At 37.9% G+C, this 26,128-nt stretch overlaps 2 protein-coding genes across 4 annotated transcripts in view; one reads left to right on the top strand and one right to left on the bottom strand.

The window, feature by feature from the left end:
* Window positions 1-7,347, top strand: part of MARCHF1 (membrane associated ring-CH-type finger 1) — a 145,023-nt gene extending 137,676 nt beyond the window's left edge. For all 3 annotated transcript variants that reach the window (XM_031553003.1, XM_031553004.1, XM_031553002.1), the window contains one exon: window positions 3,354-7,347. In XM_031553003.1, the coding sequence (XP_031408863.1) occupies window positions 3,354-3,655 (302 nt within the window). In that variant the 3' untranslated portion in view covers window positions 3,656-7,347. The remainder of the gene's footprint in view (window positions 1-3,353) is intronic.
* A 1,768-nt stretch (window positions 7,348-9,115) lies between these two features.
* The window catches only part of TMA16 (translation machinery associated 16 homolog), a 25,538-nt gene continuing 8,525 nt past the window's right edge, over window positions 9,116-26,128 (bottom strand). Inside the window, exons 3-7 of the mRNA XM_003205374.4 lie at window positions 21,110-21,147; window positions 20,253-20,337; window positions 19,134-19,282; window positions 13,319-13,361; window positions 9,116-12,145 (exon numbers count right to left, since the gene is read on the bottom strand). Of these exons, the coding sequence (XP_003205422.1) occupies window positions 12,004-12,145; window positions 13,319-13,361; window positions 19,134-19,282; window positions 20,253-20,337; window positions 21,110-21,147 (457 nt within the window). The 3' untranslated portion in view covers window positions 9,116-12,003. The remainder of the gene's footprint in view (window positions 12,146-13,318; window positions 13,362-19,133; window positions 19,283-20,252; window positions 20,338-21,109; window positions 21,148-26,128) is intronic.

Here is a 26,128-nt window from a genome sequence, read left to right as displayed (position 1 = left end):
AAAGAGAATTAGCTATCTGATTTAATTTCTGAGAAGCATTTACTGTGAGGCCTGCAAAGTCTGACAGGAGTGGTGATGCTAGCCTGTACTCTTCTTTCTCTAGTTAGAAGTTTCCAATTGAAGACATTTAAAAAACACAGCCTTTTGCCTGGGCAGCAGTAACTTACCCTTGTGAAGACACGTTCCCAGTTAAGCACTCTTGCCTTTCTGGGATGTCTCATGCAGTGCTACCCCTGCTCGTTACACTGAAATACTCTTCTGCCTGCCACACTGAGATGGCAGAACCCTCCTGTTCCTCATTCTAAAGTTTGATGACATGGCAGTCAGTCACGCTCTAATTCACTGTGTCTGAATTCTGAGAAGTTAAAATAAAAGATTTATCGTGTATTTAGAAAGGAAATTGACTGGTTGTAGAATTTACACTTAGAAGTGCACGTTTAACATAAATAGGTTACAGTTTGGACTACACTTCTTTGCATGTGGAGATTATATTGTGAAGAGATCTATTGCTTTCTATTTCTGGTCCACACTTCCTTTAAGTCTTAGTCTGTTCAATCTCAGATTCAGTCTTAAATATGAGGAGGTTGATTAAAATTTTCCCTTTTTTTTTTGTTCTGAATTGACTTTAAGAATTAGACAGTAGAGGGACAAAGATTTGTGCTACACTCTCTAGTTACAAGGAAAGTGAAACAGGCAGAGCTTTTTGCCTTCCTAGCTACATCAATATTTGATACTCCTGATGCTATGCAAGAAAAATAAGTAACAAGCCTCTCTAAGTCACAGATAAATGTATGACTCAAAGTCTTGGTTTGTCATATTTCTAATGCCCTGAGGACAGGACTAGGAATGGCTTTGTAGTTCTTACTAGTAGAGCATCAACCATCCCATTTGTTCAAAAGGAAGGAGGTATGGGCTTTGGATGAGCTGAATTTACACAACAAATCAGCCAATATGAATTTACATAAAATGTGTGAGAATTGCATTAATTAATCTTGGTAGGCTCAGAAAGTATTTACAACATGGATGGAACTCAGTGTTTGCCAAATGTTTATGGATGATTCTCCACACTAAAAAATGAACAGAGAGATGCCTAAGAGCTAGTTACAGCACACAAAAACAAGTGTTGGTGAAGAGAGCTCTTCTGCCCATGAACTTGCTTGCTGGGAGGGAAAAAAGTATTTCTACAGACCCAAATGTCTGTAATGAGCAGGGAGAGAGATGTGCAGTTTGCTTTTCTCTCCTTTCATCTTTTCTGCTTCAGTGGAAATGCTGGGGAGAAGACACTGAACACTGGAGGAAAAGAACTTTCACTGTGTTGAGGAGGGGAAAAACTTAAAGCCCAGACCAGCAATAGTATTGTTAATATTGCATAAGCCTAAAATTCCTTGTTCAAGTGTGTATCTCAAATAATATTTAAGCTTTACTTTTCTCTTTACAAATGCAAATAAATGAAAGTATAAACCTCTGAATTGGCAAACCTGTCACTGGTGTATGAATGGCAATTTTAAGTGTATATTTTAAGTGTTCTAGAACTAAATGCTAGGGAATCGAGTTGCAGATAAATTTGCTCTGCTTGAAGAAAATGGCCTGGACTTAGCTGAGCTTTGTCTCTTCTAAAAAAGCTCAAATCTTTGAAAATATGGCAATCTTGGAATGCAGAGGTGTGCAATTCACTATGCTCTGGCTTAAGCAAAAGATGATGCATCCTGTGTTAGCACGTAAGAAGCAGCCAGCACATCCTTACTGCTACAGCATGGAAGAGACTCTACAGGAAAGCAGAGCTATTTATTCATCTTCTGTATTTTGTGTTCAGCACTCCAGCAATGGCTTGCTGGTTCTAAATGTCATGAGCCACTGACAGGTCTTAGACAGATGCAGACCATGCTGTTTTCATTGTTACGAGAATAGGAAGGAGATGGTGTTTTTTAAAAGCAGTTATTAAAGATGTTTTTCCCACAAGGAAAAAACACACAGTTGGATATGCTGCCTTAGCAAATAGCACTTTGCTCATTCTGTTTTTCCCAGAAACAGATTTATTAGCAAATTCAACAAACCTAAATGGATTTTTCCATGTCAAGTTGAACTGAAGAGAGTATGTGATTAGCGAGACACAAAGTGACTTACATTGGTTTGGCATGCTTTCATTTTGCTGCAAATTCCAAAAATTAATTGGCCAACACCATCAGTTAATACACTAATTAAGTAGGAGGTATTACATCAAGGCTGATCCAAAAGTAATACCTCTTGCTTTGTTATGTTGGCCCACAACGTCAGAGGTGGATGTTGGCGATTTGGCAGTAGAGGCTGAATCCTCCCTCCAGTATTCCATAACATTTTGTTGCTGTGTGGCAGACTGCTCAAAGACTGACAGCTTAAGCACTGGCACAGAAGTCTAACCCTCACGTATAGTATGCTGATCACATCTTTAATGTGATGAGGCAGTGTGCAATGGAAAGAAAGTAGCTGTTCCTTTACATTACGCTACGGAATGTCTGACAAAAGGAGATGCAGTGATATGAATTAATGAGTGGAAGGCTGTTCTTAATGCAACAGCAGTTCATTCTGTTAAAATCATAAGATCACATTTAGGTCAATGCAGATCGTGTTAACATTTTTCATATCAGATCCAAATACAAATGCTTTTGTCTCTAGCTCTTTAGTGTCAGCATCCTTAGATTTTTTTTTTCTGCAAGTATCAGTGTGATTCCTGTTTATTCAGTGTAATTGATCTGATAAAGATTAAGGCAAAAATAGTAATAGATAAACCCCAAACTGTAAAGCTTTATTGCACAGAAACAGAAATTCCTTTTGATACTGGTGAATTCTGGGGGTTGTACAAAGAGAATAGTAGGAAAGAAAGGTAGGCAAAGACAGTGGATCAGGAAATTGAGTTCTTTCCACTACGTTTTTTACTGTACCCTGGCTTCAGACTGAAGCTAGAATTGGGACATTGTAAATGCTGGCTTCCCAGATACTTTAACACTGCCGTATTTCTAGGATTAATAGTTGGTGAAGATGTGCATAGTGTTTCTAGGCGTAGAGTAGCCTCAGTTGTGGTATTTTTATTTTTGGTTAAGAAAACGTATGGAGCTAAAAATGTTGGGGTTTGTTTGGTGTGGCTGTATCAAGCATTAGAACACCTCTTGTGACTGGGCCTCAATTTCTTATCTGACCAAATTGTAGAGAAATCAGAAGTGGGTGTAGTTTCTTGTCTGTCCCTCTACCTGTGGGGAACAGGAGCATGTTTGTATTTGGGACAACGCTTAGCAACTGGCTTCTTTTCAACACATTTCATGACATTCAGTACTGGATGTGCATAATTACATGTGGTAATTACATGTTTTGTTTCCGAGGTGTCCTCGAATGGCCGTTTTGGACAAAACTCGTGGTGGTGGCCATTGGATTCACAGGAGGCCTCGTCTTCATGTACGTGCAGTGTAAGGTTTATGTTCAGCTGTGGCGCAGGCTGAAAGCCTACAACAGAGTGATCTTTGTTCAGAACTGCCCAGACACGGCCAAAAAACTGGAGGAGAAGAACTCTTCGTGCACCCACAGCTCGGATGTCAAGGATGCCGTGGTGGTGCCAGTAGCACAGACAGGTACAAACTCTCAGCTGGCAGCTGAAGAAATGACATCTGAGGTCATGCCGGTTTGACAGAGACAGCACTGTTTCTTCCTTGCAGAATAAGGCATAGTGTTTTCTACACTACAGATGCTGAAAGAGAGTAGAAACGACTGTGCATTTTTTGAGTAAAAACACAAAAAACAAATCCCTATGAGGAAAATGGATCCAGCAAAGCAACTTGTTACTGTATGGAATGTGACCATTTGTGAAGTAGTTTCTCAACTAGTCAGCAAGTGTAGTGAAAGTGGAAGTGTAGAAAGTGCAATAGAGAACAAGTTTAACAGACAATGCCAAACTAATGTGATGAGATTATTATTAATTTTTTTAACAAAAGAAGATTGGATGGCTGGGCTAGTAGACACAGACCTGCTATAAGCATTTTGTTTACAGGAAACAAAACCAAACTTTTCACCTGTTTACTACTGAAAGTTGTATTTGCTATTTACCTTCCTAAAGATACACTTCAAAAGTGTACCAGACAAGATAGATGCATTAAGAGAATTGAAGGATAAAGAGCTGTACTGCAGCGTGCATTCCCTATGCCTCGTGAAGTAACAGATGTTTGTGTGACTCCAGTGGAGCCTGAATGTTTGGGCAGCTGTGTCAACTGAGGATATGTGAAACCTTTGAAGGGCAGCACTGTTTTTGAATATGCCTGAATTTTTGACAAGTAGGCAGTTCCAGCCAGTATGAACTCATGTCTCCATAGGCTACAGATACGTACCTGCAGCTGTCAGCAAAACAAGTGCAGGAAGGAGAAAAATAGTAGATATTGTATTTAGAGCAGCAGCTCAGCTGTTTATTTATTTTAAAAGAACGAATTTGATTATTATTTTTTTTTCATAAATTGGATATATGAAGTTTTGAGGCAAAAGTATAAATTAAAAATGCATGCAAAACCATAGAAGTAAATTGCTATTGGCAAAGGTCTGAGAAAGGATTACACAGGGAAGATGGAAAGTATTTTTCATCTCAAGCTTGTAAGATTTGTGATACAGAAAGCTACACAGCAAAGAATATAAGTAGGTGTCTTAAAGGAAGGTTAGCTCTTATTCCCCTGTTCTGAAAAGATAGTTTTTATCTTCCTGACTGCAGAACTCAACCACTGGTTTCTCTCTGTACAGGCAAACTTGAAATGTTAGATATTCAACAGTTCAGTTGTTAATTTCATGTTTTGAGCATTCTCACAGAAGAATGAAGTGCAGATAGCATTAAAGGGTGCAATAGGTAAAATGAATGTAGATGTAATACTGTGTCTAACAGGCTGAATTACATAAAGAACACATTTTGTGATTTGCTTCTCATATCAGTGATGTTTATCATCAGGACAGGACAGCAAGGATTGACTTGGAGTAGTTATGTGTGGGCTCAGACAAGTCTACGGTTTGAACTTAGGTATATTTAAAAAGTAATGTTTAAAGGTTTGGGTTCTATTGGTATTTAGCTAAGCAAGAAAAGCAAACGGGCAAATAAAGAACCAGAATAAAGAGAGTAAGAAAGCACAGGTTCGTTCACAAGAGGAATTTGCTGTATTTGCCATGAATTAGTCTTCTACAGAAGCCTTGCAGTTTCTAATGGTAAATCTCCTCTTTACAAATTCAAACATCTCCAGTTAAATAATAGAATCATCACATTCTCCCAAATAGGAAGGGTGCTGGGCCTGATCTGTACTGAAATTCATTGTTAGGTTTCCTTCGTGACTGCGTTTAATGGCTTAAGTCTCAGAGATCACTGGAAATGGCAGTATTAGTGAGAATTTCTCTTTTCTCAGAGCATTGTATTCCTCTTCTAGAATCACTTGTGTAGTCTGGCTGTGACTAAGTGCCATCTGGCTAGACAGGACACAAGCACTCAGTGCCTGAATAGGTCTGAAGTATGTATTAATATTTGCTCAAAATTATTCTGGGCGACTTGGATTAACGTTTGAGTCTTTTCATATAAAATAACTTTCCAATTATACACTAGGAGATTTGGAATTCTAACAGCTTGCACTTGAAATCAGATAAGTGAGCACCCAAATAATTTCTGTTTATAACTGCAGAGAAGACTTTACAAGGTCTGTAGGAAACCATGACAAGTACTAAGGACTGCACATGCTTGAGGTTTTTTTCATATTGTGTGTCTACTTGCTCAAAAGTAAATCTCATGATACCTGAAGCAAGTCAGACACTTACAATTAGTAGATGCATCTACACACTTGGAATTATGTCTACACTTAAACCTGATGAATCATAGCAAAGTTGGCTGACAAGAAAAAATAGCATTATTATGTAAGTATTGGATAATGTTCAGCTGTCATCTAACAGGCAGTGACCTCGCTACTTCAGGCAGCTTGTTCCTTAACCTGCTGTATTATCATCACCCCACTGAAAGTGCCCCATATTTTGACAGCTTACCGGAAACTCATTCATTTTCTCTTCTTGAACGAGCATAAAATTCAAATTAAAGACAAATACTGTAGGCTTCTGAAAGCAGATCTGTGCCATCCAGTTAAGATTAGTGCTCCTTTTAGTTTCTTTATTTTAAATACGCCGAAGAGTCAGCGACAGAACAACTTGCAAAGCCATTTTATACTGACAGCTTCCAATCACCATTTGGCACTCAAGTATATCTGCAAATGAGCTTACAATTAAATGTAAGAACGGAGGAAGGCTTTGGTGGAAGTTCCTCCTCTCCCTTTGAAATATTTATTGGCCAGCAGAATGAGACACTGACAGCTGCAGTGTGCAGCAGCAAGAGAGATTACAGCAGCTTTGATGCAGTGTTTAAACTCCGTTAAGCATTACAGTATTAGCCCATGCATTCCCTTCTCCTCCGGTGCAGTGGATATTTTAGAGCTTTCAGGGATTTCATGCTGGGTTGGAATTTGTTTCTGTAGCAGGGTGAGACCTCTTTGAGAGGGCAAGGAGCTACCCACACCAACATGCCTTAGATGCAGGTCTGCACGAGTAACGGTGGCGCATGAATTCAGATGCCAGACAGCTGCTTATCAACCAGTGAGTTTTCTTTCCCACAAAAAGGGCAGCTTTCTAAGCTGCAAAAACAGCATCCTGCTTTTTTATTTTTTTAATGAAATGAAATACCAAATACAGATCAGTATCAAGCTACCTGTGTAGCCACTGCACATCTCAGGCAAACAAACACCCCGACAGTGGAATTTAGCTTGGCTACAATCCTCCAAGGGCTGAACCTTGCTCCAAGCTGCCATTACTGAGAAGAGCCTAATCTGCATTCCTGTGTAAGTGAAGCTGCAATGAAGGTAGGTGGAAGTAATCTGGTGTGAGAGCTCAAATTTTAAATAAGATACTGTTAATCTGTGGGCACGCACGTTTCTTCTCTTGGTTTAAGTTACAAGCATTATGAAGTTTATTTCAACCTGGCATAAATATACCATTTTTGACTATCACTAGCATTACGAAGATTATCAACTAGTCCAACTGTGCCATTCACACACTGCTTTATCTGAAAGCAGTGCTTATTTTTATTGTGTAGAAAGAAATAGTAAGTTCCCCATCACCAGGACAAACCACTTCTAATTTCTAATAACGTGATGAAACTTTATGATGAAAGTATTTTACTGTGTATAATATTTGGAACTACAAGTTTGTGTTACTTGTTTGACTCCCTCTCTTTTGCAAAAGAAAAAAAATGTGTGTTTTTTGTGGGTGAATGTGTACTGAAAGACAGAAAGTAAGGGAAACAAAAGTAATGTATCTGCTTATTGTTGTGAAAAAAAATGTATTTGTATTAAACAAATGATCCAAATTTCTGTAGTATTCTACATTTGTCAGTTTGTTTCAGAGGGCACTGCATGCAGAACATGAATTTGGCAGCATGACACTCTGGCAAGAAAGGTGAGCAGTATAATCAGCTGCACACTTAGTACTGATGAATCTGCTGGATGCCCACTTATGGGTATCACAGGTGGGCAGAACGCTCAGAAAAACACCTTGCTGTACAGAAACATTTGAAAAGAATGATGGTTTAACTTGCAAAGGGGAAGGAAGGGATCTTATCTGAAGGGATAAGATATGTAAGAGCTGGCTTCAACAACGTAGTCATCTGTTTTTAGAGCCATAGCAAATGAACAGAGCAAGCAAGGGTAGGAGGATGAACATTTTCTTAGGAGCACAGTGCTTTGGAATGAACAAAGGTATGTGATTCTGTAATGTCCACCACAATAAAATCTTAAAAATAGGTGGGACAAACATTATAAACTTACATTATTTAAAGCTAATCATACCTGTCTAACTCAATAAACATTTCTAGCCAAGCTAAATCATCTGTATTCTGAAGAGGATTGCATCCACCTGCCACAGATCATTGTTGGCAGCTGGGAAGGAGGTGGGCTAAGCTTTCAATCTTCAGTGTTTTTGCTGGAATAGGTCATCATAGGGCTGCTGCCTGCTACAGATACACAGGAGAAGTATTCTAACAAATTATATTCTCCACATCCAATGCCAACAGGTTGGTCATTTTGTTAAAGCTGCCCTGACACTAGCTCACCATTTAAATCAAGTATGGGTTCATGACTCTACAAGATATAAAATTGAAGGACAAGCATAACCAAAAACATACTAGTAACAGAAATATAATTGTATGTCAACATATACAAAAATATAACCATGTTTATTATTAGAATCTATAGGTATAAGCCTGCTACACCTTTTTGCTTCATACACAAGAGTTAGACTCTCTGGACCAGTAACACATTACTTTTCTGTTCAGTTTGCTCTCCATACACATGAAGAAGGATGCTAGATGGCACTTACTCCTCCAATAAAGTATCGAGGCTATTCTGTATGAAATTGATCCAAAAGCCAAAAAGCCTCACTGAAAAAGCAGCTCACTCACAGGACTTTGTACCACATACCCACAACATGATACTGTGTTCAGAAAATAACTTCAGATCAATTTAACACTCTGGTTGAGAACAGAAAAGGTTACAGATCTGCTGGAGGGGGCCCTAGGAGAAAGCCATCATCACAACCTACCTTAATGGAATTACAGAACATTCTTCTGTTTGTCAACAGCTGTAAGATTATTATGTATACACACACAAGTAAACATATATATATATATGCTTGTTGTGTTTTCTTGTTATTAATAAATAACAATCAACACTATTCCAAACAAAGAAGGCAGAAGATTATCATCATTTTTAAGTGTGTTAGCTAAATCAAGTCTTATTTTAGCAATGGATATCCTATCTTGGGAGGTGTATGGGAAACCATCCCACCTGTTTGACACAAAGGATTAACTGTTCTGATTTCTTTAGAGTCTTCTAGTTCAATAAACAGCATGCTATTTTATCAAGCAGAATTGTTGCACTGCTAATGTAGCCCTTAGATCCTATGCAATGTATTATTTGAGGAAATAAGGTTAGAATGAATCAAAGGTCATTTTATCTATGCATGTCTATGCCTGGGAGGTAATCAGCATGTACAAAACTTGATGATAGTTCACAAACAACACACGTGAAAAGTAAAATAACAAGATTTTCAATGGTTTTATTAAAAATAAACCAAAAACCCCACCTTAATAAGACTCAGAAGCAGGACTGCTGCTTACAGGAGACCCAAAGGAAGTAGCAGTCAAAAGAGAAAAATCAGATGAAGTTCTGGCAAAAGCTTTAGTAATTGTTCCTCAAGTGCTACTTTGCCTCTTGGTTTGCTAGCACATTTCTAGAGCTGGAGGGTTGGGGAAAAGAATACTCATTAAAAATCTATGGGTAAGAACTTCTGACCATTTCATGACCCAGAAAGAGGTACTGTTGCTTAGTAAATTTTTAAATCAGCATGTTGCTGTCTTGGTTGACTACATGTGAATGTACTTACACAAATAGAATGCTGCTGCCTTCCTCCAACCTGTCTAGAAAATGACTTTTTAAAGCAATAACAGCATTTTGGTTTAGTAAATTAATTTTATTTGTCATTTGTAACAGGGAACCTGTTGCACACTGAACTGTTTCTTTTAAGAATTTGTCATTTGAGCAGTTAAGCTTTAGGGAATTCAATTGCTGGACTACTGCAGGAAGTCTCCCATAGTCAGCTGGCTTTTAGAGTTTCATTGTTAGGAAAGTTGCACAAGATCTTTCCAGCTGCACTTAAGACAATAGCATGAACTGCAGAACAACTCATTAGCAAAGGAAAACAGAAAGGTGATGTATGGATCACACCATGCTGGTACTGATACATCACTTAAGATCAAGCCAGCTGATCTGACATACTTAGGAAGTGCAGCTGTTTGCCCTTACCTAGAAAACTGAGTTAGGAAGGTTCCTTAAGCGGAAAACTTCTTTTCTGCAGAGAAAAATGAATAAATCCTTTTTTATTACTCTTCTACTTGGGCTTTTTTTTTTTTTTAAGTTGGAGTCCAGCATTTCTGGATTCCAGATTCTATCTTCATATATGGCAGTGTCATTACAGAGATGCATGGAAGTGCTACCCCCAACAAAGTAAAAAAGAAAAATAAAAAATTCATCCATCATGTAATTCCCAAGTATATTTCTTGAACTACCTAGGAATGGCTTAGAAAATGGTTTGTATCTATTGCCTTTGTTGCCTTCTTGGCTTGTAGCATCCCATTGCACATAGTGACATTCCACAAAGGATCAGCATGCGCTTTGGTAGAGAGGAAGAAAGTGAAAATACAGTAACAAGCCAGGCTAACTGCTTAACTGCAGGCTTGCTTTTCCACACTAGAAATGTTTGTACTCTCATCCCTTCAGAAATCTCATTGTAGATCAGACTGAAAAGCCATGGTGAGCAGTTCCATTAATTCAGTCATTTGTGTTTCTGACACTGAAGAGCTGTCAATCCACCACTAGAAGCCATCCCTGAGAAGGGTATTATTTTCTCTTTCGTTTCTTAAATCAACAGCTGATGGCTATTTGCTTAGTGTATGTGAACCAAAATCCAACTGCTACTGGAACCAAAGCCAGCTAGTTCTTTCCAGCCAAGACCATCAATATGATCAGCTCTAGAATCAGAACACAACAGCTCTGCTACTAAAAAATGTGAATAGAATTCATCCAGTTCCTCAGAGAAATCTCAGCTCTCCGAGGCTGTCAGGAATAAAAGCATACCTAAGGAAGGATGCTGCAAATTACAGTGTAACAAATTAAAAAGTACAGTTCCTTTTTAAAAAAAACAAAAAACAAAAAACAAAGTTCTTACATACAAGCTGGCTTCTATGTTAAAGCACTACTTTTTGTATGAATTTGTTTCTGTTTAATTTGAGCCCTGACATTTAAAGAAATTTGAGTTTTGACAATTAAAGCTTTGCAGGTCACAATTAAGAAAGAGAGAAGTGGTGAAGCAGTATCTGAGCGAATTAAGAAAGAAGTCTTCCAGAAAATAACCTAACCAGAAAAAAAACCCTGCCAACTATAAGAAGCATTATAACAGAGGATTTTAACATTAGAATTTATAAACCTTACAAGTTAGACAGCATTTCAAGGTATTCCCTACAGCAAATTAAGAACAAAGAACTTCACAGGAGTATTTCTCAATCCAGCTGTTAGCAGCAACTGCTTTCTTTTTTAAGAAACAGAATAAGAACACAGAACTCCTGAGGGCATTCATCCTGTTTTCAACGTAAGAGAAGAAACTCATCCCTATACAAAACCCTAACAGGCAACTTTAAGAGCACAGGCATGGGAGGATTATGAAACTGATAGGAAAGATTCAACTATCTCATCTGTGTAACATGAGGCAAGACTCTCTTATTCCCCTTCTCCAGGCTTCCCAACTACAGAAACTAAACATAAATTATATAGACAAAAAGGGGTTCCTTTTATTTTTTTATTTCTTATTTTTTTTACCTTTCTGTGGTTTCTCACAACTACATTAAAATATTGTATCACCTAAAGGCACCCCAACTACTTCCACAAGAGATGTGTAAGAGCTGTCACCAGCTGGGCCCTCTACTTAACAGGGTACCTGCTTACTGCTGGACTAAATGATGCAAATATTCTTGCAACTACCAGGAAAAGGCAAAGATCTCCCACTGCAAAGTATTTCCAACGGGTTTCTGAATCCTGGCTGCTCAATGAGCAGGGAAGATGCACTGAACTAGTCAGATTTCCAAGACATAACAATTTGTTTGCCAACTCAGAGACCTGCATCCTGAAGAGCAAGTACAGAATGAGACATAAAGGCACAAAATATTGAATTTGATTCATATTCAAAAATTTTAACCCAATAATATGCTGGCTGAATGTTCACTCTTCAGCACAGGTGCACAGCAAGCTTATAAAAAATGCAATTAGCAAACCCTCTGCAAATATAATTAGAAACACTAGCTTTATTCTTGATTCCACAATAACTGAAATAAGTTTCTTACAACTCCCTTCAGCTGTTCCAGTTCCTGAATCTTCATGATGCCACATCTTCTGTTTTATTCGGTTGTTCTTCAGCTTCCACATCTGACACCTCAGTGTGAATGCAAACAGCATCCCTAAATGACAGCTTTCTCATTTTGATGTTTGGCAGCTTTTTCAGATCACCATCCCACTCCCTTAAAGAAAAAAAAAGTCATGAAAAACAACTAGCAATAGAAATAGCAGGAAAAAGTAGCAGAATTTGTTCACCTTTTTTTCTGAAGTGAGGCTGCTCTTAAAGTGAGGAGCCTCTCAAGTGAGGCTGCTTTTCTGCATTATATTATCATTCCAACTGCAGTATGAAAGAGCATCCATGTGTTTACCTCACCTTGTACACTACAGCAGCTGTGATTTCTTTGTGAAGAACTAAGTACTTTCAGATTTGACAGTCTGGACAAAAAAAAGCAGAAATCAAATAATTCACTTTATTCCCAAAGCCTATTTCTCTCCTCAGTTACTTCAGGGCAACTGTTTGTAGGTTTAACATATTAAACCCCTGGTCTTTTAAGTAATGGAAGAGCAGCTTGGAGAAGCTTACTTCATCTGGATGCTTAATTTGCAAAGTTAATATCACAGGTACATGAAGTGCTTTCTTCTGATTTATGACTGTTAACATTTTGTATGACTTTAGGCAAACAGATCCATTGCATCACTGCCCATGGCAGTGGGGTTGGAACTGGATGATGTTTAAGTGCCTTCCAACCCAAACCACTCTGTGATTCTGTGACTGACTTTGTGGAGACACAAAATGTTAGTAAATGTTAATTCACATGGGAAGTGTATTACTTCAAAAAGCTGCATAAAAGAGGAAGGGGTGATGTAAATGTCACAAGACAAATCCTGTATCCAGTTAATTGGATGCTTTTTCTGAAGGACAAAGAGAGAATTTGCCAATTGTAATGCAGACATATTTGGCTTGCCTCTACTGAGCTAATAAAACAACATATTCATCAGATATCCAAGTACAAAAAGTCAGCTGTGTGTGAATAAACAGAGCAGCCAAAGGTCTCCTTTTGTCCAAAAAAATTCTCTGAGAATAGCCAAAAAGAGATACTTAAGTTACAGAAATAAAACTCTAACTGTTGAAACTTTCTAACCCTTTCAATGTCTTTCTGATTAGCTGTCACTAACACTTAGGCTGTAACAGCTAAGAACTGCAGAATTAGCAACACCTCATCTGGTTTTGCAAATGACAAATTCTTTAGCTGTCTGCATATGTTTTTTTTTAAGAAAAAAGACATACAATAGGTCAAATTCAAACACAGTGTTTTGCACAAACAGATTTAGTAGTGAGATTACAAAGAACTTACCTGAAAAATTTAAGGTGCTTGCTGTTCACAATGTCTGGGATTTCTAATGGGAGTGAAATTAAATGCTATTAGATGTGCTACATTATACAAGTGAGTCTCATTTCAATGAAAGAAAAGTGAAGTAAGGGCTGGACACAGTATTTCAGAGAATGAGGAGTCATACTAGAAAGCTCCTAGAAAAACACATAAATAGGAAGACCTCTCATCAGAAGTGAAATTATACTTATCAACTATTCCAGAATTCAAATGTACCAAACACTGAGAATTCAACTTTAACAAGTTATAAAAAGAAGATGCTTCAGCTTCTCTTAAGTCACACATCTGAGAAACAGTGAAACATTTCAAGTTTGTGTTTAAAAAAAGACCATTGAATAAACCAGAAAAATAATCATTATTTGTTTTCAAAGAGTTACTAGCATCCTCAACCAAGATCAAGCTGTGGGTTGTTTTTAAATAGACATTAATTCACCCACATAATAAAGAGATAATTCCACTCAGCAGAACTGGCTGTGAAAACAGTAAGGAAGCTTACTGTCAAATGCTGCACTACATGCAATGTAGTATTTATAAAGAATGTTGACACCCATCTCTTCTGATGAACTGATGTTCCTCTAAGTAAAACAGAAATGTACATTGATAGTTTTTTAGACTGAAAGTTTTCATAAAGGTGAAATATCTTTCCCAAACCTAATTTGAGAGAAATATACTGACTGCAAATCTTTATGACCTTTGGTAGTAAAAAAAGGGCAAGAAGCACAGTTACTTACGGCACACGTTATTTTTTTTTGCTCCCTGGGAATCCATAATGTTCCTACCAGATGTGTTCTTTGTAACTCATGCAAAATTTTACCTAGAAGGCCTGCACTGCTTTGATTCAGTGCCATTCTCTTCCTGGTCAAGCCCAACATATGACCCATGTTTAATATCATCACTAACTTATAGTTAATTTTTTTTAAAATGTAAAATAAATCATATAGTTAAAATTGACTGTTGACCTTATTTTATACTGTAGATTTCACAGCCTGCAAGAAGAAAGGCTGCTTGCTACCTCTGAAATGTTGAATCCACTTCACTATTTTAGCTCTTAAAAATACAACATTTTAGGTACATCTTAAACTGTCCTTGAGCAAGCCCTGAACATACAGTTTTGCGTTTGTTTATCTATCAGTGTTCTTGGGCCTTACAAAAATAAATCAGACGATGCTATCAATGTAGGATTATATATGGTTTTGCTACAGAATGTAGAGTGATGATACCTACCCACTTATCTTTGTGGCCAGACAGTCTTAGAATTCAGAAAAACATCTCTTCCCTTTACATTGGGTTATGAAGTTAGCTGGGGACTAATAATATATGCAACAAATCTTGCTACCAATTACTTTGACTTTTGAAGACTGCCTCTTGATAAACAGGTATAGTGATAATGATCATGGCTGAGTAGGGCAAAGCAAAGAAACATACACCTTACTCCTTTGGTTCCTGCTGTCATTTCTGAACCTAGTTTGCTTTAAAAACGTTAAGTCACAAGAGTGTTTACTGAGATAAAAATGGAAAAAAATGGCAGATGGAGAAACAGAGCATGAGAGCTAGTGGAAAAGACATGAAGGAAGTATTTCAGGGAACAGACAGCATCTAGCATTTCTAAGATGAAGTGTTCAGCAACTTATTTGCTGCAATGAAACAGCAGTGAAAAATGTAAGTATTTTTTCCCCCATTTCTGACACTCTCAGATACTCTTAGTGATTTTCTTCTGAGGAAGAACAAACTGTGCTAGCTCTCAAGTTTTGTCATGAAGATGATACTCAACACCATTTCAAGACAAGGAACTGAGCTTAATTTGTAACAGAACTTTTGAGAAATACTGGCAAATCAACCTATTTATAGTTGATTGGATGAAGAAGCATCAGAACAGATTATTTCTAGTTCCTATGAGCACCAGGAGTGACAAGCTGTGGGTCTGAACAATCCTGCCTCTGTGCACAAGCTTGAACTGGAGACTTTCTAAAACATAACTAGAGAAAAAGCAGGTGGAGGATGCAATCCCATTGTCAGAGTGCCTCACAGCACTACTTTTTACCAACCAATCATGTTCTGTGACAGTCTCCTGAAATATTTTGTCCTTCCAGAAGTACATTGTTCATAAAAACATCGTTTTTCATATATTCCTCTCTCCAAAAACAAAGAGCTGCACAAGAGATTTACCTAAATCTCTAAGGAACTGGAACACCACTGCTCTTGACAGAGACTATAAGCAGCATATGTATAATATGGTGTGCCTTCCCCCTGACTTCCTCCTTTGGCTTGGCCTCTCAACAGGAAGACTGTGAGCAACAGGACTGATAATACTCTCATCAAGTTAGACTGATGATCACAAACCTTACACCTCAGTATCAAGACATCTTGCTGATACAGATCCATACTGATTAATAGTTTGTCTTAAGCTTTGTTAGCTTTGCTAAGATTATAGCTTAGATTGGCTGTGCACATGTGATCCTTTATACATAAAACACTGATTAAGTTTGGGATTGGATCTAGCTGCACCTAGGCTTGTTGTTTCTATCTTTGAAGGAGTTTAGAAAGTAAAGGAGTCTACTGCAAACTTCACTGCTCTGAACCTCCTCCTCTATACAATAAATAATCAAGTGTATTCATCTCAAATCTTCTTAAGAAGCTGGTTTATTTATAATTAAGTTTTGTGAAATCACTGCATTAGATTTATATATAAGTACATCCCTACTTTTCTTCATGAGTGAAATTTGTAGTATAATTCCTGTCCATGATAATGGTTGTCTATCAGTGTTGTAGCTACACTAGCAGATACATGCAAGTGATACAACTTTCATTTCAATTAAAATCAATTTCCTTATATCCTGAAGTTTCAAGAACAGACTAATAGAAGTGGTACATTAAGCTTTAAAGGCTGTTCTTCCCCAGAACTTACACTGTGCTGTTGTAAGAACATGCCAGTTAAATAGAGCAATAAAAAATACACAATCTTCAGATGAAATAATTCTGATGCTTTCCAACAAAAAGTGTACTAATTCTGAGTTCCAAGTCTATGGCACGTAATGATTTAGGATTCCCTTTCAATGGCTTTCCAACAAACACATAAGACCAGATTTGACACAAATGATGATCCATCAGGAGCAAAATGGTAGTACAACTGATTTAGATGTATTTAAGGAATAAGGAACTGCTAACAGAACTGAACAACCTTTCAGACTGAATGCTCCCTGTGTAGATACCCTTTTTTTTCCCCCAGACTAAGACTTACTATGCTTTTGGATATCCTCTACTTTTGTAAACAGCCAGTAAAATAATTGCTTCTCCATTTACATGTATCTGATAAATACATCAATTTCTATGATCATTTCTTCAATATAAACAATTCATATCATGTAGCTTGTTCATAGCAAGCGTGCATCTACAACAACTGAGTTCAAGAATGGGTGTAAAAACTTAACAACCACTGTTATAAAAGCCCCTCACATTACAGCTTTCAGTGACAATAATTACTTAGAAGCATAAAAGCAGTTTCCAGCTGATTCCCATTTATCCCCAATCTGTAATTACAGTATTTAGCAGCAACTATTTTCTGTGAATGAATACTACCCTAGACAGAGAGCAAAACCTGCAGCAGCTGTTATAATAAATAATGAATAATTTGAGAGCATATTTAATACACAAAGTTGCACTATGCTCTCTGAATGCTTTACTTACTAATACTATAATAACCTCCAATTTTGCTTGCAATACTTCTGGATTCTTCTTTATTTTTTTGTTGTGCTTGTGCATTTGATGTCTTTGTCTAGTTTTGCTTGTTTTGTCAGCTTTCCACAAGGCAACAAAGGAAAAATGGAATATCTGAGCCATTTGATAACATTCATAGCATCTATTTTCCTGTCAAAAAAGTCCTGACAGACTTTTTCTGTCTTCTAAGTAAACAGTATGGTTATCCATTAGGCATGAAGTCATACAGATATTTCTGAATTCCTCTCTGATGGCAAAGTGTAAGTGTACTACATAACACTTCTAATATTTTGAGACATATTCATTTACTTTATTGGTAAAATAAAGTGAAAAGGGAAATATGACACACAATCAAAACCTTGCTGTCCTTTTATCTCAACAATTTTGATTTGTCACTTCTTCCCCAACTTACTTTCACTAGCTGGACTGACTTTGAATGCTACTTTAGCATTAAAGCAAAGTTTATCACTTGCCTCTAACACCCTTGCTTGTTAAAGAAAAAATGCAAATCACAAATTTTAGTACTATTCTGTACCTGACTCTAAGCTCTTTGCTTTTTTTACTTTCATTATTTTTTCTTCCTTACTTAACCAGATTACTGATGCTTCCTTTCAGCCGACTTCCAGCTATCTACTTCTCAGTCTTGCATTCCTCACTCACAAGCAGTTTGCACCTGCATGCTGTCTCCTGTAAGACAAAATACTTTCACAGTGCATTTATTCCTTCTTAAGGGAAACTCTAGGCCTCTTTTGAGGAAATGTTTGCTTTGTGGTTTTTGCACAACTGCTTCCCAGCTGATCTCAGAAAACTTAGCTAGATCCTACACTGCCAAAGGATGATCTGTGATAATATAGAAGTCAACAAGAATAACTGGCATTACACTTTTATTCAAACTTGTGATGATGGCCAATGTAAATGCTAAAAATCTGAAACTGCTTTCAGCTGGGCTCCCACTGGTGGCTTTCATTAGTAACGCTTAATGTGAAAGCTGCACAATTCTTGTGTTTGATTATTATGAGGTTAAGTATTGGGCCTCCTCACATATTCCCTCCAACACCACCTCCTGTAAGTTAAAGGAAGCACAGAGCCTCTACTTGAGAGCAAGGGGGAAAATGTGTTTATCCTACTTGGTGACTATCATCTGTGCCTGTAGAATTGTTTGCAGAATAGACATGTCGTAACAGTCCAACATCCTCCAGGACTGCCTAAATTCTAATAGGAATACTCCAGAAGTATTCAAGCTTTGGAAATATATCAGTAGTACAATTTTTGATGCAATCATTTTCCCACATAGAGAACACCTTGAATTTAGAGGAATGATGGGCCTCTCCCCAGAGCTCATGAGCTTTTGGCTCGTGAGTTTGTGGAGGCTTTGGTTGTCTTCAACTTCATGAACCCTAAAGGCCAATCTCTCATCATATCAAAACTGTTGAAGTTCCTCATGCCACTGGTCTGCTTTGGTGAAAAGGTGCAAGCTGGGTCACAGGATTAACCCTAATGGTAAGTTTGCATATTATAGAAAAAGTATTAAAGCAAGCCATGCATATGGATTTCACTGGTACAACCCCATCCAAAACCAAATTGATTTGCAGAGGAAAACAGTTTATTCCCCACATGGAAAAATAGTCTTCATGCCAATGCACACTAAAATATGCACTGAAATGCATTTTTAATATAAAAGTCTTAGCATAAAATGAAGATCCAAGCATGCTGGATCACTGTATACACATAATATGTATTTGAGACTGGTACATTAAATGCCACTTGCACTTCAAAAATATATTATACTTACCTGTATTAAAGATACAGTACAATTAAATGTCAATTAATGTAGTGGAAATATGTCAGATCTTTCTCATCCTTCCCTCCCTCCCAGCAATGCTTCTTTATCCTGCCCTTCCTCTGCCTGCCCGACTTCTCTGTAAGGTACTCCACAAATACCTAGCAGTTAGTTAACTCCTCTGAAGAGTGAAAAACATAATACTTATAAATTTTACTTTGATTTCGGCCTTGTTAGTCGGTAGAGAGGTATGATCACAGGATTATTACTAAAGCTTTTACATACCTATCCCATAGCCTTCATAGAGCAGTCTTTCACGTTCCATGGTCTGCTTGATGACAGCTTCCCTTGATTCATGCTGTCTTCCCTGTCTACCTTTAATACTGTTTCGTAACTCAATCTGCTCCAACTCAGCAGTGAATCGTTCCATATATCTGAAAGAAATACAATTCATTTAGGCTAGATGCAACTTTTTGCAGAATTACTTTGACAACCTAAGAAGATATTTTGCAAATCGTATTTTCAAAATGAGTCAGATACAGTTCATCAAGTCTAATAAAAATAACTTTAATCTACAAACTGGAAGTTCCATTTAGAACTACATTTGAATCACCTGCTGCTTTCAGAAAGGTGTTGTGTTTTTCTTTCTTTAATTTGGCTTTTTGTTCAAACAGTTTGAATCAAAGTTTCACATTATCATAACTGATCTGCTCTGGATAACCACTAAGCTTTCATTGCTGAAGTTCTTCTTTGCAAAGTCATCACTGTGTAAACATCCAAACAGTTAAAAATGGATCCAGAACATAAGGTGGTATTGCCTTCACAGTATCACAAGTGTTGACCAGCATAGAAAGTATTTCAGAGCTCCTGAAAGGAAACTGATATGATGCAAATTCTTAAGAATACATATAGGTCATTATTCTTGCAGGCATAAAAACAAAATGGTGGCAGACCATAGGTACACATGCACAAAGCTGAGCTCTACCAAAATCCCATTTTGATATTTCCTTAAAAAAAAAAAGTGTCCTGAATACTGATTTATCTTCACAAAATAAAAGGATTAAAAAGTACAACTACATTGGTGCATTTAAGTTTCAGTGAAACCCAACTAGCAAATTCAGACAATTGTAATACCTCTCCACATCATTAGCTGTCCACACACTGCAAAAGCAGGGACATGCTTCAATAAAAACACAAGGGTCACTTCAGCAATTTCAATGCATACTGAAAGATGCATACATTTTAGAACAGAACAATCTTCAATTTTAACAAAATTAACTACTTGGTATTACTAACAGGCTTACACAGAAAGGAACTCCTAAGTCACTATAGAGATCTTATTTAGAAACATTATTTTTAAAGGCAAATCAAGTTCTTCAGTCCTCTTTTAACACCCAGACTTACTCTTCAATTAGTTCACATGCTTCCTTCTTTGTGTATTCAGTTTTATTGGGGTCAAGGTGACTCTGGAACCACTGCAGTTTTTCTCCTACAAGAATGAAGTTAATGTTGATTATATCATCATGGTAGCACCAGGAAAGATTCAAGTTCTTCAAAGTTACTGAAATCAACTCCTTTCTTTTTTTTTTCCTTCAAGAACCTGAATGGCATCATAAAGATCTGGCTGGGTATGAAGGCAGCTATAATAGAAATATTATCTTCCTTATGGAGAAGAGTTTTGATGCTTTTATGTAAAATACTGGAAATAAGAGTCTAAAATAATAGATAACCAATAAAATGGTTTAATTACTTAAGATGGCAAATAAGGAAAACAAAGAAAAAGAAATCACAATAGAACAATGGCTGAACAAGAGTTCCAGTTACCACAATTTTTAATCAGATTGAATTAAAAAGGAGAGAAGTACTTCATATTGTGTCTTGAAGTCTTGTATTGACTTCAGAGCACAGCATGTCCATTTATCTATATCTATAATCTTCTTTCACAAACATTTATGAAAAGCATGGAGACAGTTGCTATAAATACAGATTCAAAAGCAGGTGGTTGGTTATACTGACCTATTATAAACAATCTTTATGTAACCTTTCTGTAAAGCCTAACCTTTTGTCAAAAATCCAATTTCATCTCCTGTATGTACTACTTCAGAGAACATTTCAGGTACTTCAGCAAATCTACAAAGTCTATTCTGCAATTACAGAGTCAGATTATAAAGACACCCCAGTTGGAATAGCTATAAAGTTGGTCATAAAAATTTATCATAGAAAGTTGTGTAATGTATTTGGTAATAAAAGTTTCTGCTCACCAATAATACTCAGACGTAAAGCTTTCTCAGTCTTTAACCTAATGGAGCAAAACAAACATGTTAGCAAGGAAAAAGTACAAATAGTTTTCTTTATTTTCCTTCTTCAAAAGAAAAATATTTAGATGAAAGTCAAGATGAAGTGGCAAACAGAAATATCTGCCAAATGTAGAACAACAAACTATCATGCTACTATTTAATAAACTTCTAAATAACTAAAGTTAGTGCTTAGTGAACAGTAAACATTTATGTGAAAAGTTCATGTGTTAAGAAAATGAAACTAAGAGTTTTTTGTTTTTTTTTTAAATAAGAACTATGAAGAAAATTAATCTGAAAGTATTTTTCAGATTATCCCACCTCAGTCTGTGGTGGGAAACAAAGCCTTCTGCATCCTGTAGGATGTGTGTACATAATTCAGTTTGAGATCAATTCCAGTCCTACTGAGAAGTTCTCAGGGACTACAAGTTTTATAACAGAGCCTTATGCATTTAGCCCTGGAGTTCTTAAACTCATTTTGCAGCAAGGAATGCTTTGAATTCGACTTTATTTCCAGAAGGGAACGGAATAAATAGTTGGGATTAGTATAAAATTTGCCACTGGAAAAAATACACTTGCATGTTCACTGTCTATATTCAAGGACTTGTGATATTATTAAGACTTTTTTTGCCCGTTATGTAATAAAATTGCTCAAGAATAAAAAAAATAAAGGCTATATTTTGAAAGAACAACTGTCAAAGTTCAAGACACTTCAAAGCTACATGCTTCTGTATTAAATTCTTTGTACTCTGTAGAATCTAATGAGCATTTCACAGTTAACTGAAGTAACTTACAGGACAAAAGTGTCTCACCTGTTAAAAAATATTCAGATCAAAAGAGAAAGTCCTACTTTCTAGAAATAAACATAAATGGGTCACTTGGCCATTAACCTATATTACTAAAATAAATACAGACTTTTCAAGTAGCATTTCATTCTCTGAAGTGATACTGAAAGCCACACAAAAACCAATGCGTGTCCAAGTTGCTGAGATTTTCACAAACACATTAAAGGAAAGCTGCTTTTTTTTAGTTGTTACAGATGCCACAGCATCTTGGATAAGAATTTTTAATGTAAAAAGCTACAGAAGACAAACAAGCAGGATGAGTGTTACCATACCTGCAAAAAGCTGGTTGGCTAAAGAAATGTAACGTTTAAACAGAAATGACATCAGGGTGAAAGGACAGATCTGGATGAGACTTAGTAAAAACAAAGGGAAAAGGATTAAGATTAGAAGCCAGCTTTAAAACTCTGCTGTGGAAGATTTCTTCAAGATAATTATGGTTGATAGCCCATGGAGGGCTTACAGCACACAGCATGGAGTTTTGACAGGTCACAGTGTGCACGGAAAGGATTTGTATTCCCACCCAGCAGAGCTGCACACCAGCAGTCCCAGCTGTGAATCTGGCATAGCAACAAAGTGAGCCAAGCACATCTGCAACGAGTTGCCAAGGAGAAAACTACAATGCCATCAAGAAAAGCTCTCTCTTTAAAATCATAAATAACACCATCTATTTATGGTTTACAACCATTCGGATCTGCAGCGGTCAATGGATCACTTATTTATCTAGGCAATTATGTACATAATCAAGCTTATTTTCTGGCAGAAAAGCCTTCTTTATTAGAGAGTACACAACTTATCTCAGTATGAGAAATACTAGAAGATATGATCAGATACTGCCTCGCTGTGCTTTTCCTAAGCTAATCAAATAAGGCAAGGCAAAGACAGTTCCTCATCTCCTTCTACACAATGAGTAACATCTACTCAAGGGGAAGAGAGAATAAGGGCAGGGATTCAACCTTGCAGCAAGCTCTTGACTCTGACTGAAAGAACAACGTAAATCATACGTTTAGACATTGATTATGGAAAAGGATGATTAAAGGTTTTCTTGAGGTTTAGTAAATACTGTGTGAAGAGCAACACAGGGAAGAAAAAGGTGTGATTCAAGTGGACAAGTTGGCTGAAGACTGCAGTCAATTTTCTAAAACCAATTGGTCTGTCACACCTTATTATGGTTGGGATTGGTCTTTTGTAGGACAGATAGAGTTTCTGGACAAGCTTCTTATTTGTCATATTTCATTGAGAATGACTGCATTGAAGACTATCTGGATGACATGCTATGAAAGACTTCTGTAACTTAGAGAATTTCTCCTTCCTTCTTCCCCAGTGTCACACTGTAATACTGAAATTCCATGTGCAGATAACAATGGGTAATTAACTGGTTTGGACACAGAATTTATAGAACACTTTGCTATCATAATAAGCTTTGAATGGTCCAGGTTGACACACTATCTTTGGCAGGATAGTTTCTGTATGAGTAACAAAGGATTGTATCTGTATGGGGCTGCTGAATCACGGCCTGAACCTTTGATTGATCACCTGAGGCAAGCAATGAGTCAGCCATGGGAGCACAGGTGAAGGCAATTCACCTGTGCTGCAGGAAGGGGTGGAGCCTGGCTCCACCTCTCCTAGACCCATTTAAGAGCTGACTGCCAGTGGGGAAGGATCTCTCTCTGGAGATCCGCTCCATCAGGAGTTTCTCTCGCGAGCCCAGGACAGGGTGAGTGATTTTTCTCTTATTTCTCCAATATAAATTCTATTAGCCAAGCTCCTGGATATATATATCTATACCATCTGTATATCCATTGATTAAACAATTGGCGAGCCAGGCAAGCCAAATCCACTTTACATCGTGTCTCTCTTATGGAGTTTCTATAAATGGGTCAAGGGGGAGAACGCCATTTCCCTTGATAAAATGATCCCTGGGCAGATCCCAGGGTTTCTGGGATCTCCTTATTATCAACTGGCAACTATAATTGAGAAATGGGGTCCCCTCTGTACTTTGGGGAATATTTCCCCAGTACGTTTAACAGAATACTTTCAGGGACTGGACAAAGATGTCTTAACTACAAAAGAAAGGCAGTTAGCTGCATCCACAGTGGCATGGCCACTGTTGAATGCTTTAAATCAAGCAGAGACAAGATCAGATAATTTAGAAAATGAAAATCAGCTACTAAAAGCTCAGATTGACAAATTGGAGCAAGAACTTAATGTATTGACAGGAAAAAAAAACAGTTTTACAGTCTGTAGGCCAGGTCCGTAGTATTTCAATAGATGATAGTCATACCTCTGAAGTAGCGGACCTGGTTCAAGAGGAAAACAGGAGTTCCAAATCAGACCTAGAGGCTCCAGTTATGGCGGATCCCCTGGAACTCTGCCCTATTATAACGCAGAAAACTAAAAAGGTGCAAGATAGACCGGCAGGGGTGCCCCCTGACCAATGGCCTCCTGCCGAAACACATTTTCATATGACAGCCAGACCATACACTCCTACTGAATTAATGGACCTGATGCAGTGATCTCGGCAGAGGTCGAGAGAGAGTATACCTGCATGGCTGCTCAGATTATGGGATTCAGGAGCAGAAAGTGTTATGGTTAATGGGCCGGAAATGGCAAAGCTGGCCACCATAACATTACATCATGCTGTCAGACAGACACTATAAGCTGCCATCCAGTATACCAAGGAGAACCACTCAATAATAGATTGGCTGATGGCAGGGTGCCGGATGGTCTGGCCAAATAAAACAGATATTCCCCTAAACATAGGACTATGGTCCTCCATGGAGGACTTTCGCGAGTTAGGCATGAGAGAAGCAATATATGAAGACTCGTATGATAGCCCGGATATGATTAAGTTCTCGGCGGGCATGCGAGATTTAATTTTACAACAGGCCCCTTCCCACCTATATGGGACCTTGGTTTCAATATTAAACCCTCTGGTGACCTCAGAAGCCGTAGATCAGCAGGCTGCTCAGATAGTTGCTGATCTGGGGGAGACAGAACGCCTACGGACCAGGCGCAACATTCAGATGTTAGAAGAAGCTGAGGTCCTGCCGGTGACTAAAACCAAGACGCTGGCTATTCGAGCTCCTCGATCAGGACCCATAAGGGTTTCCCGAAAACAAATGTTTAATGACCTAATTTGAGCTGGGGTCCAATTTGCTAAGATTGACCACCAGCCCAACCATGTCCTTCTCCAGCTTTAGAGACAGCTAAAGGACAATCAAAAATTTCAAAACTACCCTAAGAAACCAAGGGTAAGAATTATAGAGAGGATACCAACAACAGCATGGAACCTAGAAGACTTCATTGTTCCTAATAGGAAAAAAAAGCCGCCTCAAGTGTCTCGGGCCACAATGCCTGAGCCATCGGAAGCAAAAGAATTGGCCCTAGCACAGTTCATGGCGTGACGGGGGATGTTAGTCCCCCTAGGGCCTCCAGACGGGACCGGAGGCCCTATGTAGAATTAATGATTTATTGGTCCTGAAAAAATATTCAGAGATTTATGGCATTAGTGGACACTGGAGCAGAAACATCAATCATTTACGGAGACCCAAACAAATTTCATGGAAACAGAGTGATGATTGGTGGTTTTGGGGGACAAACTATTCCTGTCACCCAAACATGGTTAAAATTGGGGGTTGGGCGTCTCCCACCCCGGGAGTATAAGGTATCTATTACCCCAGTCCAGGAATACATCTTGGGCATAGATATTCTATGCGGTCTGGCTCTCCAGACAACCGTGGGAGAGTTCAGACTCAGAGATGTATTAGTATCTGGGCGGTGCAGGTAACATTAAGAGGCCATGCGAAACATGGGCCAATTTGCCTGCCGAAACCGCGCCGGATTACTAATGTGAGACAGTACAGACTCCTGGGTGGGCAGGACGAAATATCAAAAACGGTGCAGGAATTAGAAAAAGTGGGCATTATAAGACCTGCCCACAGCCCATATAATTCCCCCATATGGCCAGTGCGAAAGTCGGATGGCACATGGAGAATGACAGTAGATTACAGGGAATTAAATAAGGTCACGCCGCCTATTCATGCAGCCGTACCCAATATTGCTTCCCTAATGGACACATTGAGTAGGGAGATAAAAACCTATCATTGTGTCCTAGATTTAGCAAATGCGTTCTTCAGTATCC

The sequence above is a fragment of the Meleagris gallopavo genome, chromosome 4 (assembly GCF_000146605.3).
Source record: "Meleagris gallopavo isolate NT-WF06-2002-E0010 breed Aviagen turkey brand Nicholas breeding stock chromosome 4, Turkey_5.1, whole genome shotgun sequence".
In the NCBI taxonomy this organism is placed as follows: Eukaryota; Metazoa; Chordata; class Aves; order Galliformes; family Phasianidae; genus Meleagris; species Meleagris gallopavo.
Note: the sequence above shows the minus strand (reverse complement) of the source record. Positions and strands in the feature narration are given on the sequence as shown.